Raw genomic sequence first — 14,826 nt, forward strand, 5'->3', positions numbered from 1 at the left:
AATGTTAGATAACTCCCCCAAATAAGTAAAATCAAACATGATAAATATGTCATAGTTTGATAAGTTGGGCTGTCAATTTTATGAATGTATTTGTTTAGTTAACTTTGCTAGTACTAGTTATAATGATGGTGGTACTGTTGATATGTTCTGCATTTTGCATTGGTGTATTATGTCAGAGCAGCACAGACATGAAGAGAAAGACAGCAGACATAGCTTCCCTCTTCAGTAAGGGAGCAGTCAGGAAGAAGAAGCCAGCTGAGGCACAGAATGACAGACAGGGTGAGCAGATAGAAGAGACAGATTCAGAGAGTGAGAGCAGCTCCCCCATACCAGTGGACCAAGAGGACCTCCAGGTAAATCTTTCATTCACACGTTTGGATCTCTCGTGTTGCTACCCTCTTGTTTATTCTGTCTATTAAACACATCATGCAGAAACTATGTTATCAAACCTTTTGGAAAACTATTCAAACACCTTCAAATCTGAAACTTCTATTTTTAGATGTTACTGACCTCATCAGCAGACAGACTCAGAGAGTGAGAGACAGGAGCCCCCACTGCCCAGTGGACCAAGAGGACCTCCAGGTATACTAACACCTACACACTGGTCACTTGAATTGTACTTAAGCCAGATATGATGCAGTAGCTATGTTAATCTGGTGGCCTGATAATTTATGAATAGGTCTGATTCACTCGTCCTGGGACCCAGAAGAAAAAATGTTTTGATATCAAGATTTGTTTTATGTAATTTAAGTATTAGACTTGAAAGAAACATTTTGCATAACAAAAAAATTTCAAAAATATTATTTATTTATTTTTTATCACGAGACTTAGTCGGGTCTTAAATTTCCAGAGTTAGTCAATGAGTTTCAATGAAGTTACAATGGGACTATGGGGCATTTTATGCTTTATCTCTAAATATATTAGCTACAAAGGACTTTTACTCCCCTGGAATTATTATGTGTCTGTCTTCAATGCTTAACACTATGATGGATAGCTGTAGCAAGGTAGAGTGTATTCTTAATAGCTATACCAATGGGCCTGACGTTGCAGTCAGGGTGCAGGATTGGTACCCTGTACCACTGGGTTTAAGGGCCTAGTGGTCCAACGGCACTCACCCCTCACTATCTGTGATGTGATGAGGTGTAATGCTTGCTATGTAGTCATTCAACACTCGCCCAGGCAATAAGAAGTGATGGGGAGCCCCATAGTTTGACCCATGACCCCTATATGATGGACCCCAAGGACCAGGTAAACTTTATTGTGTGTGGTGGCCTAGGAAGGGTAAAGAACAGTGGAGTGAAGCTTTATAGATACTATTGTATGTGTGAATACACTCTCAGCAAGAATTGTCATTGTTTAAAGGAAATAGAGCAAGAAGTTTCTCAAAATCCTCCTCTTAGGTAGTATCCTACCATAGATGCATGGGAATGTACATTCACCTCAGGTGTTCTTATTTTCTAATAAACCTCCAAACTCTTGCATACACATTACCTCCAAGTCTCACTCCAAGCCAAATTTTCTGCTTTCAAACTGACTAACCTTTAAAATGTATTAGAAATTATGAGGAAAAAAATGTCATTCCCTTTAATGGCCTTCTGCCTGCTGAATCATGGAAAATGGTTAAAAAACAGGGGGTACTAAGTCCTGATGTCCTCTACAGAGGACATTGAATAAAAGGTGTATTTTGAAAAGGTTAAAATTACTCTGGATTTCTGAAATCTCTCTAAATTAAAGTTAAGACCCTTATGTTCAGGAAACTAATTAAATATTAACAAAATAATCATAACTTTTGCCAGAAAATGATCAATTACCACTCTGGCAGCAAAAAACGAGAAAAACGTAATGGCAGCCGTTTTGAAAAGGGTGTGTGTTTGCCCTGTTAACCCCACCCACATAATGTCTACATCATTAGAAAGCCCTGGATGTCCTCTTCAGAACACAATTTGACCCAAATGGATAGCATAAAGAATACTTGTGATAACCAGGGGGGTGTAGAGGACCAGGACACAGACCCAGAGCTGAGCAATGAACACAGGTTTAGTTGCTGGGGGAAAGGTAGGTTGGAAGTGAGGAGGGGATCCAGGCAGCGAGGCAGTGGAGGGGCCTGGGGAAGGCAGAGGAGCAGAGGCGTGGGGGGAATGGTGATGGCAGGTGGAAGGTAGCAGTGAGGGGAGCCGGGGGCTGGAGTGGGTCCGGGGAGGCAGCGGCTGAGCAGGAGCTGGATGATTCCTGGAACACGAGAAACACAAGGTAAGCACAAGGAATACACACTGAAATCTACACAGACTGGAAGTCGGCCTGACGTGAGTTACTGCTTGGTGAACTGTAACGATCTGGCGGAGAATGACCGGAGAGCTGGAGTATGAGAGCTGAGTGGTGATGAGGTGATGAGCTCCAGGTGTGCGTCCTGTAGCCACCGCCTGCGCCAGGGACTCGCCCCTACGAGAGAGTGAGACACACAAGGGAGGGAGCGGAGAAACACAGGCGTGGATATGACAATACTTGTTACACTAGTTAGACTAATGTCGTCCACAGAGGAGGATAAACATCTCAGTCTGTCTCAGTTAGATGAATGGTCACAAGCCTATTACTTTTTTAAGCAGACTGAAGGGCCTGGATCATCCGTTAGATGTAGAATGGGAAAATAGTTACACTAATTGTGTGATCTTGATTATTAATCTCTTCTGTAGTTGAATAATTGAAGTTGCTTTTTTTTTCTTTTCTAAAATAGACATATCCAAATGAAGAGCTGATGGACCGGTCCAGCCGCATCTGAAGCTCTTTCCTAGAACACTCCAGGGTGACAGGAGGAGAAACTTTCAAGCCTCATGGTACCATAACCACCCATGGCTCGAATACTCACAGAGCCAAGACTCTGCATACTGCTATGCATGCAGGCATTTTGGCCTCCCAAACACAGAGTCAGCATTTACTTCAGTGTTGGGGTGACTGTGCATTTGTGGCAAATACACCACAGGCCCTGCAAGCAACATTAACAGCTGCTGTGAAGGCCTATAGCAGACTGGGTCTCACTGTGAACACTGTGAAGACGGAGGTACTCTACCAGCGGAACTCCCCTCCCCCAATTCGACCACCATCACCTGTCTTCAGCATTAACAACACACCTCTAGCAGTGGTCCCAGACTTCAAATATCTTGGGAGCATCATCTCCGAAACCTGCAGCATGGACAATGATGTCCAAAACCGGATAAAGGCTGCTTCAGCTTCCTTTGATAGGCTGCGCAAAAAGGTTTTCCTGAATAAGGACCTCAGCATACAGACCAAGGTTGCAGTCTACCAAGCTATCTGTGTCTCCACCCTACTCTACGGCTGTGAAGCATGGACCCTGTATCACCGTCACATCCATCAGCTGGAGAACTTTCACATCAAATGTCTCCAGCGCATCCTTGGACTAACTTGGCGCGACCGTGTACCACACACGGAAGTCCTGAAGAGAACTGGTACCAAGAGCATGGAGGCCACTTTTCTTCAATACCAACTGCGGCGGGTTGGCCACACCATCAGGATGACAGAGGACAGACTTCCACGGCAACTGCTGTATGGTCAGTTACGCCATGGTCAGCGATCTGCAGGAGGTCAAAAGCGGAGATACGAGGACCAGCTCAAAACAACGCTCAAGAAGTGTGGGATACAGTACACACAGCTGGAAAGCACTGCTACGGACCGTCCTCTCTGGAGGAGACTTTGCCTAGCTGGCATTCAGCACCTGGAAGAGGAGAGGAGTGAGGTGAGGGAAAGGAAGCGCCAGGGGAGGAAGATGGTCACTGCAGCCAAGGCGGCAACAACTACTGACTTCATATGCCCTCACTGTAATAGACCTTGTGGCTCACGCATTGGACTTCATAGTCACCTCAGAACTCACCAAAAGAAGAAGTAGAATGTCATCATCGGATATGATGGACTACCATAAGCAAGTAAGCAAGGAGTACAAGAACTGGAAAAAAAGCAACATACAAAAATGGAGGATTTGCTGTACATGTAAAGGGAGAGGCTTACATAAATGCAATGATGGCTTGGAAGGAATTTGAGTGAGGAGAAAAAGCAAATGCATCTTTAATGAGTACCCTAAATAAAGAACACAGTAAGCAGATACAGGAAAATCATAACTACATCAAAACTGCAGCTGAAGTCTTGCTTTTAACTGCAACCCAAAATATGTCACAAAGGGGTCACAGGGAAACAAGCATTGCAAACAACACGGGAAACATCTTGGCTATATTGGATGCAATTGGTAACCATGACCCAGTTGTAAAAAAGAAACTGACAGGGCCTCGCAATGCAAAATACACCAGCCATCAAAGTCAGAATGAGATTTTGGATACATTAGCTTCCATCATAAGTGAGGTCAAGGAAAGTGGTGTCTTTTCTGTAATGGCAGATGAAACTAAAGACACAAAAAAGAAGGAACAGATCTCTTTTGTGCTGAATCTGCAGACCGCCTCGATGCTGCAGGATTGACAGAAAAAATAATCCAAGTATTTGAGAGATATGGCCTGGACTACAAAAGTAATCTGGTTGGGCAGGTGTATGACGGTGCTTCTGTCATGAGTGGCAAGCACTCCGGCGTTCAATCTCGTATTAAGGATGTGGCAAAGCAGGCCTTTTATGTCCATTGCAATGCTCATAGTCTTAATCTGGTTCTTGTTGACACAATCAAAGCAGTCCCACAAGCTGATTGCATTTTTGTGTTGTTGCAGATATGTATTTATGTCTGGCTCTCATGTTCACACCAAGTGGCTTAACACACAGAAAGAAATGTATGCTGGAGCACCCAGAGAGCTTCAGCGGTTGAGTGACACAAGGTGGGCTTGCCGGCATACAGCTTGTCGTACCGTACTTGAAAGACTACCTGCTATTACACGTGTCCTTGAGGAAGTTGCTGCAGAAAACCATGGAGATAGGAGCACTGATGCACGGGGCCTGCTCGCTCAAATTGACCTGCAGTTCATTGGCCTTTTGGTGACATGCACCAAGGTTTTTGGTGATGCAAAATCTCTCTCTGACATTCTGCAGTCTCCCTCTCTTGATTTGTGTTCAGCTGTAGATCTAGTTGAAGCCCTTGTGCAAACTTTTCAGGACTACAGAGATGAATTCTACTTTGAAAGGCTCTGGAAAGAAGTATTAAATACTGCTGAAAAATGCAATGTGGAGACAGAACCTGTTCCAAAAAGAAAGTCAAAACAGAACAGAATGCTAGATGGACATACTGTCATGTCTTCTGTAGGTGAGCGTTCTGAGCGGACCAGGGACTCTTTTCGTACCAGCCCATTCTACCCTGTGCTCGATAACATGCTCAGTGAGCTAAAGAGACGATTCTCAAAACCAAACTGTGCAATAATGATGAGGATTCAGGCCTTAAATCCTTCAAGTGCTACATTTTGCCAAGAGGAGGCTCTATTTTCATTCGCTGCTATTTATGCATGTAACATAGACGACCTCAGACATGAGGTGCACCAAATGAAAAGAGTCCTACAGAGGAAAGTAGCATGTGGCATACAGAAGCCCTCTAACATAGTAGAGCTCATTAACATGATTGAACCTCTTAAAGAGGTATTCCAGGAGCTCTTCCGATTGTGCAAAATCGCCATTGCAATACCTGTAAGTACTGCTTCCTGTGAACGCAGCTCTTCCACACTGAAGCTGGTAAAGACATACCTGCGTTCCACCATGGATGATGACAGACTGAGCAATCTGGGTGTTTTGAGTGTGGAGTCCAGGCGAGCAAAGTCCCTGACATGGAAGACTTTGTAAATCGCTTTAGTGCAAACCACAATGGCAGAATACAGCTGTTGTGAGATGGATGATGAGATATATTTTATCCGTCAGAGAAAATCCTTCCAGTCATGTGTAGTTTTAAGAGAGAGTTGCACTAGTAAGTATTTCACTTTTGTATGCACTTTGTAATAAAAACTTTGTGTAGTGTAAGCATCTTTGTTACTTTACTTGCAGGAATAAGAAAAAAATAAAGAATATTATATGATCTTTTTCACCATTACCTGCATTCCAAATATTGTGGAGGTGTGTGGTTTAGGTGCCCAAAATACCCCTATATTTTCTAGTGAGACATTGCCACCCCAAAATGATCACATAACCATCCTGGCCACCCCACAGAAGATTCTGGCTCTGCCACTGCGGATATGGCCGCTGCCATCTTAAGCTGCAGTATCTTGTTCCTGCCGTCCGACCAATCACAAGCAGCACCACTGGTTGCGAGCACACTGACTGGCACACACAGCTGTCAATCATGATGTCAAACCCTTTTATTTCATCAAATAAAAACCAGAAAAACAAACACGTGAACAAACATCAGTGTGATGAGAACAACCTAAAATGGTAGAAACCATCTTTGGAAAAAAAATTTATTTGATGATTTTTTTACTGTGGCCCATGATCCATCCACTAACATGGAGGGGTTTATTAACTATACTTCAGCCCACCACTCTCTAAAGCACAGTAAAAATGAGGCAAATTTATCCGCAACACAACACAGGGGTGAACACACTCTGCGGACCTGCAACTCAGTTTGCCCACCAGCTTCATCTGAAAATTACAAGAATGCAAAGAACATCTTAGATTTTGTCTCACTGCAACGAAATTTAGCCAACGCTCCTCCTCCTGAGCTCCGATGTTGATGGTCGGAGCGGCTGTTGTGGCCATTATTTTTTAGGGTTTATGTAGATTTAATGTAATAAACTTTGTGTATGTGTTAATAAATATATAGAGAGCAGAACAACATTATATGTTTGGCACAATGTACAATTCCAAAAGACCAGTTTAAATTCACATAATTTCTAAATAAGTTTCTGTGCATGACAGTCTTTTTAATCCCAAACAGACATCAGGAGCCCTGTCCTGGATATTCAGCTGTCTTTTCTGTCTCCAGTTTGTGGGTGTGTGGTGAGCAGAGCGGCAGCTTTCCTCTCACAGTCAGGACACTGTGTTGACGTCCTTTGTGGGTAACACAACAGCAGGTCTGAACCTGCTCAGAGTCCTCCTGATGGACTCTCGCAGCTCCTTGTTCCTCAGACTGTAGATCATCGGGTTTAGGAAAGGAGTCAGAGCGGAGAACAGCACAGACACAATGATACGGTCCTAAAACAAAATCAAATATAGATTGTACAAACTTTAATAAACACATGAGGTTCACTCTGCCATTTACCACACATCCTGATGATGACAAAGTTGGTCAGTCTGTCGTCCAACACTTTTGAATGTTCAGATTTCTATGAAATTGTGCTTGTGCTCCCCAATCAGCCAAGCAGCATCAACATGATTCCTCTTATTGTTGGTGACCATTAAACTTTGAGGCTGGTGCCTTTTTAATATTTTGGTTGACAAAGTATTTTCAAGACCAAATGGACAAATGCACATTTAATTTGCTGAGGATATCATCATCTGGATGAATCCAAGAGGTCGGGGCAGAGTACAACACAGTGTCGGTGATGCACACCTAGAAAGATATTTGAGGACGGACATTTCTATTTATAGAATCAGACTGTTATCTTTATGAAAACTCAGTGAGCTCATCTGCTGTCGACCCAGTGTTGAGATTTCTCTGTCAAAAAGGTCAAAAATGAAACTTCAAACTCTTTTCTTGTCTTGTCTAAAATACTGATGCTGAATACAGGACTCTTAAACGTATTTTTTAAGAAGACATGTACAGTGGCTGCAAAAGTTTGGGTACCAGTGGTCAAAATTTTGTTTACTGTGAACACTTTCACAATAACACTAAAGAAAAAGGGCCTGAAGCAAAAGTTTGGGCACCCTGCATGGTCAGTGCTCAGTAGCGCCCCCTTTGGCAGGTACCACAGCTTCTAAACACTTTCTGTATCCAGCTCAGAGTCTTTCAGTTCTTGTTTGGAGGATTTCTTGCAGCTCTGTGAGATTCTTGGGCCGTCTTCATGCTCTGCTCTTTGAGCTCTATCCACAGATGTTTAATGATGTTTAGGTCGGGGGACTGTGAGGGGCGTGGCCAAACCTTCAGCTGGCTCCTCTTGAGGTCGTCCATTGTGGATCTGGAGGTGTGTTTAGGATCATTGTCCTGTTGTAGAAGCCATCCTCTCTTCATCTGCAGCTTTTTTACAGATGCTGTGATGTCTGGAATTTAACTGAATCCATTCTTCCCTCTACCTGTGAAATGTTCCCCGTGCCACTGGCTGCAACACAAGCCCAAAGCATCATCCATCCACCCCCGTGTTTAACAGTTTGTTCTCCAAACATACCTCAAAGTTCTGTTTTACCTTCATCAGTCCACAGGACTTGTTTCCAAACAGCATCAGGCTTGTTCACATGTTCCTTTGCAAACTTGTGATGCTGAATTTTGTGGTGAGGACACAGGAAAGGTTTTCTTCTGATGACTGATGAGGTGTGTCTGCACAGTAGAACAGTGCACCACCACTCCAGAGTCTGATGAATCTTCCTGCAGGTCTTTTGCAGTCAAACAGAGGTTTGATTTGCCTTTCTAACAATCCTACGAGCAGCTCTCTCACAAAGTTTTCAGCTTGACCTCCACAGTTCCTGTTAACTGCCATTTCTTACTGACATGACCAACTGAGGAAACAGCTCCCTGAAAACACTTTGCTATCTTCTTCTAGTCTTCATCAGTTCTTTTAGTTTTCAGAGTGCTAGGCAGCTGTTTAGAGGAGCCCATGGCTGCTGATTGTTGGGACAAGGTTTCAGGAGTCAAAGTATTTATAAAGCTTTGAAATCTGCATCACCTGGCCTTTCCTAACGATGACTGTAAACAAGCCAGAGCCCTAACAAGCTCATTAAGGTCTGAGACCCTGGGAAAAGTCATCTGAGAGCTCAAATGTGTTGGGGTGCCCAACGCCCTAAACTTGTATAAAACAAAAACAAAACACACATCCTGCTTAAGATATTGAAAAGCATGTTTCATCTTTAACTTCATGTTTTTTGAAGATCAGTTCATCATCCACTCACTTAACTAGTCACAGTAAATAAAATTCTGACCAGGGCTGCCCAAACTTTTGCAGCCACTGTGTGAGACTAAAACAAAGGCAAAGGTAAGTATTAAAGCTGAACGATTCGTCTCGTACCTCAGGTGAAAAGTTTCCCACCCTGTAGGAGATGAACACAAACGAGGCCGAGCTGTAAGAGATGGACACCACAGTCAGGTGGGCGGCACACGTCCTGAAGGCCTTTAGTCTTTGAGCGACACCCATCCTCGATATGGAAACACCAATCAGGATGTAGGAGGTGAGGATGAGGACTCCTGTGGTCAGTAGTGCCAGTATGGCGAAGGAAATGGACACAATGTTATCTATGACGGTGTTACCACACACCAGGCGCCGTACAGACGACAGGTCACACCAGCCATTCCTCACCACATTGGGGCCGCAGTAAAGCCGCTGCCAGGTCATCGCGGTAGCTGTTAGCATGGAGAAGCCGAGGCTCCAGGCTCCTGCGATGAGGAGCAGCCGAACGGGCCTAGTCATGACCGCCGTGTAGCGCAGAGGGTTGCAGATGGCCACGTAGCGGTCGTACGCCATGACAGTCAGGATGGCATAGTCAGTAACACCTAGCTGAACAAAGAAATGCATCTGGAGTAAGCAGCCTGGGACGGAAATGGTATTCACGTCTGTCAGGAGGCCCGACAGCATTTTGGGGATGGTGGTGGTGGTGAAGAGGATGTCCACGAAGGAGAGGTTGGAGAGGAAGAAATACATGGGAGAGTTGAGCTTTGAGTCAGTCAGCACCTGCGTGAGAATAAACAAGGCGGGATTAAGACACTAATAATTCCATTTTAGTCAGACTAAGGCAAAACTGATGAAATGAGCTTTAATAGATTATTTTGTACCACAAAGATGATCATGCTGTTTCCTCCCAGGATGATGATGTAACCCAGAAGCAGGAGGACAAAAACTATCATCTTTTTCTCACCAAGGCTGGCGAGGCCCTGGATGATGAAGAAAGTGACGCCATCAGGCTCCCAGGTGCCGTTAACAGAGCTGGATCTCTGATTGGTTGACAAGGGCAGGTACGAATCTGGAGAAAGAGTGAGGTAAGGGTGGGGTTAGTCAGGCATGTGCACAGCTAGACCCAGGTGCTGATCTTTTGGGCTCTGACTAGATAAATGTCCTTTTTTTTGGCCAAACTTTTTTTTTCCCCATTTCTTTTAAAAAATTCATATTTTCATTTTTAAATTCGGCAACAATTTTAATCAAAAGTGTGGTGTATGCCCAGCAACTGCATCTGAGTTGAGCCCCTCGCCCTCTCTTTTCATCTTCCCTGTCACAGCTAACAAGCGCAAATCAAGTGCCCTGTGTTAGCAAGCAAGCAAGCTAGCTGTAACTAAGCTCTGCTGAGTGGATCTAGTGTCAGTTGCTTTGCAACATTAGCTGATAGTCATTTAAAAATTACAAATGTTTAAATAAACTGGCCAGATCAGCCCTGGAGTGTCATTGTAAATGACATTAATCACTCAAGATAGTATTTTGCTACATTAGCTAACAAGCAATTCATTCACATTGGCAAGCAAGCTAACGTTGGTTAAGATCTTGCTAAAACCACAGTATCACGATATATTTCATATGTTGGTGTTTCCTCTTGGATTTTTTTCAGCACTGTGGGGCATTGAATGAAAGACATGAGGCACTGACTTTGTTCAATTTACTGTTTATCAGACCACAAATGAGACAAGAATTAACTAGCACAGCCCATGGACCCTGTGCTTCACTCACTTCAGCCATTACAAACCCAGGATTCACAGAGGACCAGAGGCTAGCAGCAGCGGGTCTTACCTGTGTAACAGCAGCAACAGAAAGTTTGCTGATCCAGTAGGAAGCAGGGCGGTCAGACCCCCAGAGCTGGGTCTTATGCTGGCTGAAATCAACAACTCTCTGTACTTCGTTCTGATTTGCAGCTTTTCAGACTTATTTTGTGGCTGAATATAATTTGTAGCTTCTTAAAATCTGAATGAGGATAGTGATAGTGAGATACTGGCTCCAGTGATGAAACAAAACCAGCATCAGATGGACTGTATTCATAATCAGTACACCACAATAATATAAATAACCAGCGCCATCAGCCATCTTGAGTCAAGCTCAGATTGCTGCAACTTTTCTGTGCAACTTTTTAAAATGGTTTCTTTGGTCTGAACTGGGCTTAAAGGTTGAACTATCAAATCATAAAGTGTTTGAACTTTATTAGTTATTTGAACTCCATCTTGACCAGCGACAACATCAGACCCCATAATAATGTTATAGTAACAATAATCTGATGTGGAAGCGTCACAATGTCAGGGACCGCTCTGCTGCAAAATGATCAACAAATTTTTGATACTTCAAGTTCTTTTTGTTGCTTCAGGCTTTTACTTCAGTAAAACTGTGAATGCAGAACATTTACTTGTAAAAAAATTCTTAATGGGTTATATTAAGATCAAAATACTTCTTCTACTGCAGGCATGAAGCAAAGTGCAGCAGAGCCGAGCTGCAACAGCTTTGCCTCTTTGAATGATTCATCCTCAAGAAAGCTTCAAAGCAGGAAAAATAATCAAACGTTTAGGTAATTTTGTGTCACATGTTCTCAAGGTCAAGAAAAACTAAATGTCAAAACACCAACAACTGAAAACAATCCTTAAAGGACGGACTCATATGTATTTCTTAAAACAATCTGCATGTCCAAACACACAGTTTGCTGGAATCGTTCCTCCTCATCATACTGGACATTTAAGGACACTAACAAAAATCAGTGATGTGGTGAAAATCTACGGTCCTGAGTTTGTCACATCAGATGGGGATCCTCCAAAGTTACAGTTACTCCCTGTTTTTCTCTTGGCATCATCACTTAATGAGCATGTGTCAGACGTGGTTAAAGAAAATAACACGTTAGTTGTGTTTGTGAAAAAAATCTCTTTAAATCTCTGTTATTGGAGTTTCATACAGTTTCTCTGTAAAAGAGGTGGAACATAAACCCAATCTGTCCTGACAGTCTAACAGACCGAGAGACGATTTATCACCTCAATACTCTCCAACCTATCAGGTTTTCATATGCTCAAAAAAAGAAGAAATATCATGGAAAACTGAGAATAATGTGATTACTATTACTTTACACATTTAGCAGTCTGTGCAAAAACAATTAGGAAGTAAACTCAAAGTCAATAAAACAGGTGAAGGATCAGAATTTGACAAAGGCAGCATGACCTGAAGTGACTGAATCACAAAATCTGAAGGTAAAGCTCTTTCTTTCACTCTGGAGTCGAGTGCATGGAAACTCTAACACCTCAAAACCTGCTGCTTCCACTTCACAATCACTTCTTTAACCAATTCAATATACAAACAACAAGTATAAATATAGTTTAAAGCTTCAACACTGTATGATAAGAGCAGTTAATGTTAAGCCTTTATGCAAATTAAATAAGTAAGAAAAGATTCAGCTCTTTCTTTAATAGTTTGTAAATGTGTCATCGCCTTCAGACACTGACAAAGAATTTCACTGAAGCACTTTTAAGGGAAACAAATGAAGAACCTTTAACGTTATCATCATTTTTACAAACTGTCTTCTGTATAATAACATTTCTGTTCTCCTGCTTATAACTGAAAACATATTTGTGAAGTCAGACTGTGGAGTTTGATGGCACTGGACATCATTAAAACATTAAAGCACACGACAACAGCACATAATGACAATGACAGGAACACTCACAGACCTCTGGGGCTTTCAGGGGAAATATCAAACGGTAAAAGCTCCATCTCTCTTCAGCAGACAGACACACAGACAGACAGATGAACAGATGGGTGGATGGAGGAAAATTCACTGTCAACAGAAAACAAGTGCAGAATAATGAATGTGTGAAAAAGAAAAGCTTTGTATGTAACCTAATGTGTGCACGAGCTCAGTGTGACAGCAGCTGTTACACAGTCAGAATGAAACTCTTTAAAAAGCTCTACAGCTGCACAGCACAAACAGCACGTCTTCATATTTGTCTTTTGAACACAACAGACAGAAATAAGATCTCATCATCTCACCTGAATGTGTGAATCTTTGCTGGGCTCAGTCACGTTCAGTCAGATAGAAGCTCAACTTCATCCACGTCCACATTTTGTCCTTTCAGGAGCGACTGAGCGTTTTCTGATTCTGATGGAGATGAAGGTGAGACCAAACATGGTTAATTACACAAAGTGACATCACATCCTTTCATTAAAAATATAAATTGTACACAGGACAGTAAGAGAATTCCAGAGGGACCTATTTTTAGTTACCTCTGTGGTTATAAACAAGAAAACATGAGAAACATCATCGTCTTTGTTGCCACGGTAACAACTGCCCCCTTCAAATGTTTATTCTCCTCATTAAAGGTTCATTATAAAAATAATTACTTTAATTGCTTGTGTGTGTGTGTGTGTGTGTGTGTGTAGTTGTTGTGAAGATGGACTTTAACCGTCACAACTTTCAGATCCATCAAAGTTTCAGTTTATTTTTGTCATTAAGTTGTAAAATGATTTCAGTCATCACTACAAAAATAAATAACACAAACTTAAAATATTGAAATAATTGTCCAACCTCAGATTCCATCATCATCCTCACTGTGACCTCGTCACATGTCCACGTTTGGTCATGGACTTTCCACGTCCACATATGACATCCAAGGTACCCTGGGTGTGTTGGTTGTTGACGTTCTGGGACGCCGTGTCAACTTCAGCCTGTTACATGCATTGTCTGTTTTCAAAATACACTTCTGTTTTCACAGGAAATGTACACTTTGCATACAGTCTCTTTCAAAATAAAGCACTGTGAATTGACACTTTTGACACGTGGTTACGTTTAGGAAAAAAAGATGCAAAAAACGCCCTCTCTCAGGTGAAAGTCAGTGTTTGTTGAACCCCTCCCACCTGGACTTGCGCCTTAACTTTCATCCGTGTCCCACTGCCATTCCCCCTGATGCCACCGGGCACCATTAAACTATAAACGTGACCGGCTGTGTATCATGTCAACATGAAAGGACGCCTTTTCGTTGGTTTAAGTCCCCCCAAAGGAATTCCTGTCGGGGGTTAAGTACAACAGGGTCCAAGTCTGAGGCCATGGTTCTTTTGGGACGACCCAAAATTCCAAAGCTCAGTTGGTCTGTAAAATGACCCATTGGACTGATAGCCCGTTTGAAAAAGTGTTTGCATTGTATATTTCTGAAAACCACGGATACATTTGTCAACAACCCTGTGGTGAATGTGTGGTTATGTTTAGGCACAAAACCACTTGGCTGTGGTTGGGAAAAGATCATGGCTGGAGCTAAAACAGCCCCACGTTTGGTGGCACAAAGGTCTTGATCAAGCAGGGATTGGTTGTTTGGTTTGGTTCAGTGCAGTGGTGTTGTCTGGTTTATTTGTGCCTATGTGTGCCTACATTTTTTATAATGAGTCTTCAACTAATCTTGTAAATGAAATTGTGACAAAAGCAGCAGGTTGTGTCTTTGGGTTCTTTTTTTACTGATAAATGTGCCTGAGGTGCATTTTTGCTTCTCTGTGACGCAAATACATTTTGATGCTGATGAGTGGTGCACATGTCACAGGCCAGAGGTCAGAGTGTGAGAAACATTTCTGCCACTCATTTGTGATGCTAGGCAACAATATTGTGTTACTTATCTTGTGTCTTAAGGCCCTGACACACCAAGCCAACGGTTGGCCGTCGACCAAAGTCGGGCCGTCGGTGAGCATCTGTCGGCCTAGTTTTTGCGGTGTGTCCCGCACCGTCGGCACTTTGGCGTCGGTGGCTTTTCGGCCCTCTTCGCCCCTGTAGCAAGTGAATCTGCCTGTAGTGAAACCGGGGATCAACAACCGTCTGGATGTAATA

General features: G+C 42.8%; 1 protein-coding gene and 1 long non-coding RNA gene across 2 annotated transcripts in view; both read right to left on the bottom strand.

Annotated features, from left to right (window-relative positions):
• The window catches only part of LOC144464766 (uncharacterized), a 130,961-nt gene extending 117,223 nt beyond the window's left edge, over positions 1–13,738 (bottom strand). The window contains exon 1 of the long non-coding RNA XR_013492373.1: positions 13,573–13,738. This is a non-coding gene — a long non-coding RNA (uncharacterized LOC144464766). The remainder of the gene's footprint in view (positions 1–13,572) is intronic.
• On the bottom strand, positions 6,949–12,731 carry LOC117269302 (olfactory receptor 10J4-like). Its single transcript, XM_033646240.2, has 4 exons — positions 12,689–12,731; positions 9,839–10,026; positions 9,078–9,737; positions 6,949–7,113 (listed from the first exon to the last, which is right to left on the bottom strand). Exons 1-4 carry the CDS (start codon positions 12,729–12,731, stop codon positions 6,949–6,951), a joined length of 1,056 nt encoding a protein of 351 aa, XP_033502131.2.
• Positions 13,739–14,826: the final 1,088 nt, after the last annotated feature.

Source organism: Epinephelus lanceolatus, chromosome 11 (assembly GCF_041903045.1).
Source record: "Epinephelus lanceolatus isolate andai-2023 chromosome 11, ASM4190304v1, whole genome shotgun sequence".
Lineage (NCBI taxonomy): Eukaryota > Metazoa > Chordata > Actinopteri > Perciformes > Serranidae > Epinephelus > Epinephelus lanceolatus.

Coding starts and splice junctions, on each gene's coding strand:
- LOC117269302 (XM_033646240.2), bottom strand. CDS start 12,731: ATGGAGCTTTTACCGTTTGATATTTCCCCTGAAAGCCCCAGAG. Junction 10,027..12,688: donor TTCCCCTGAAAGCCCCAGAG/GTCTGTGAGTGT, acceptor CTCTTTCTCCAG/ATTCGTACCTGCCCTTGTCA. Junction 9,738..9,838: donor ACAGCATGATCATCTTTGTG/GTACAAAATAAT, acceptor ATTCTCACGCAG/GTGCTGACTGACTCAAAGCT.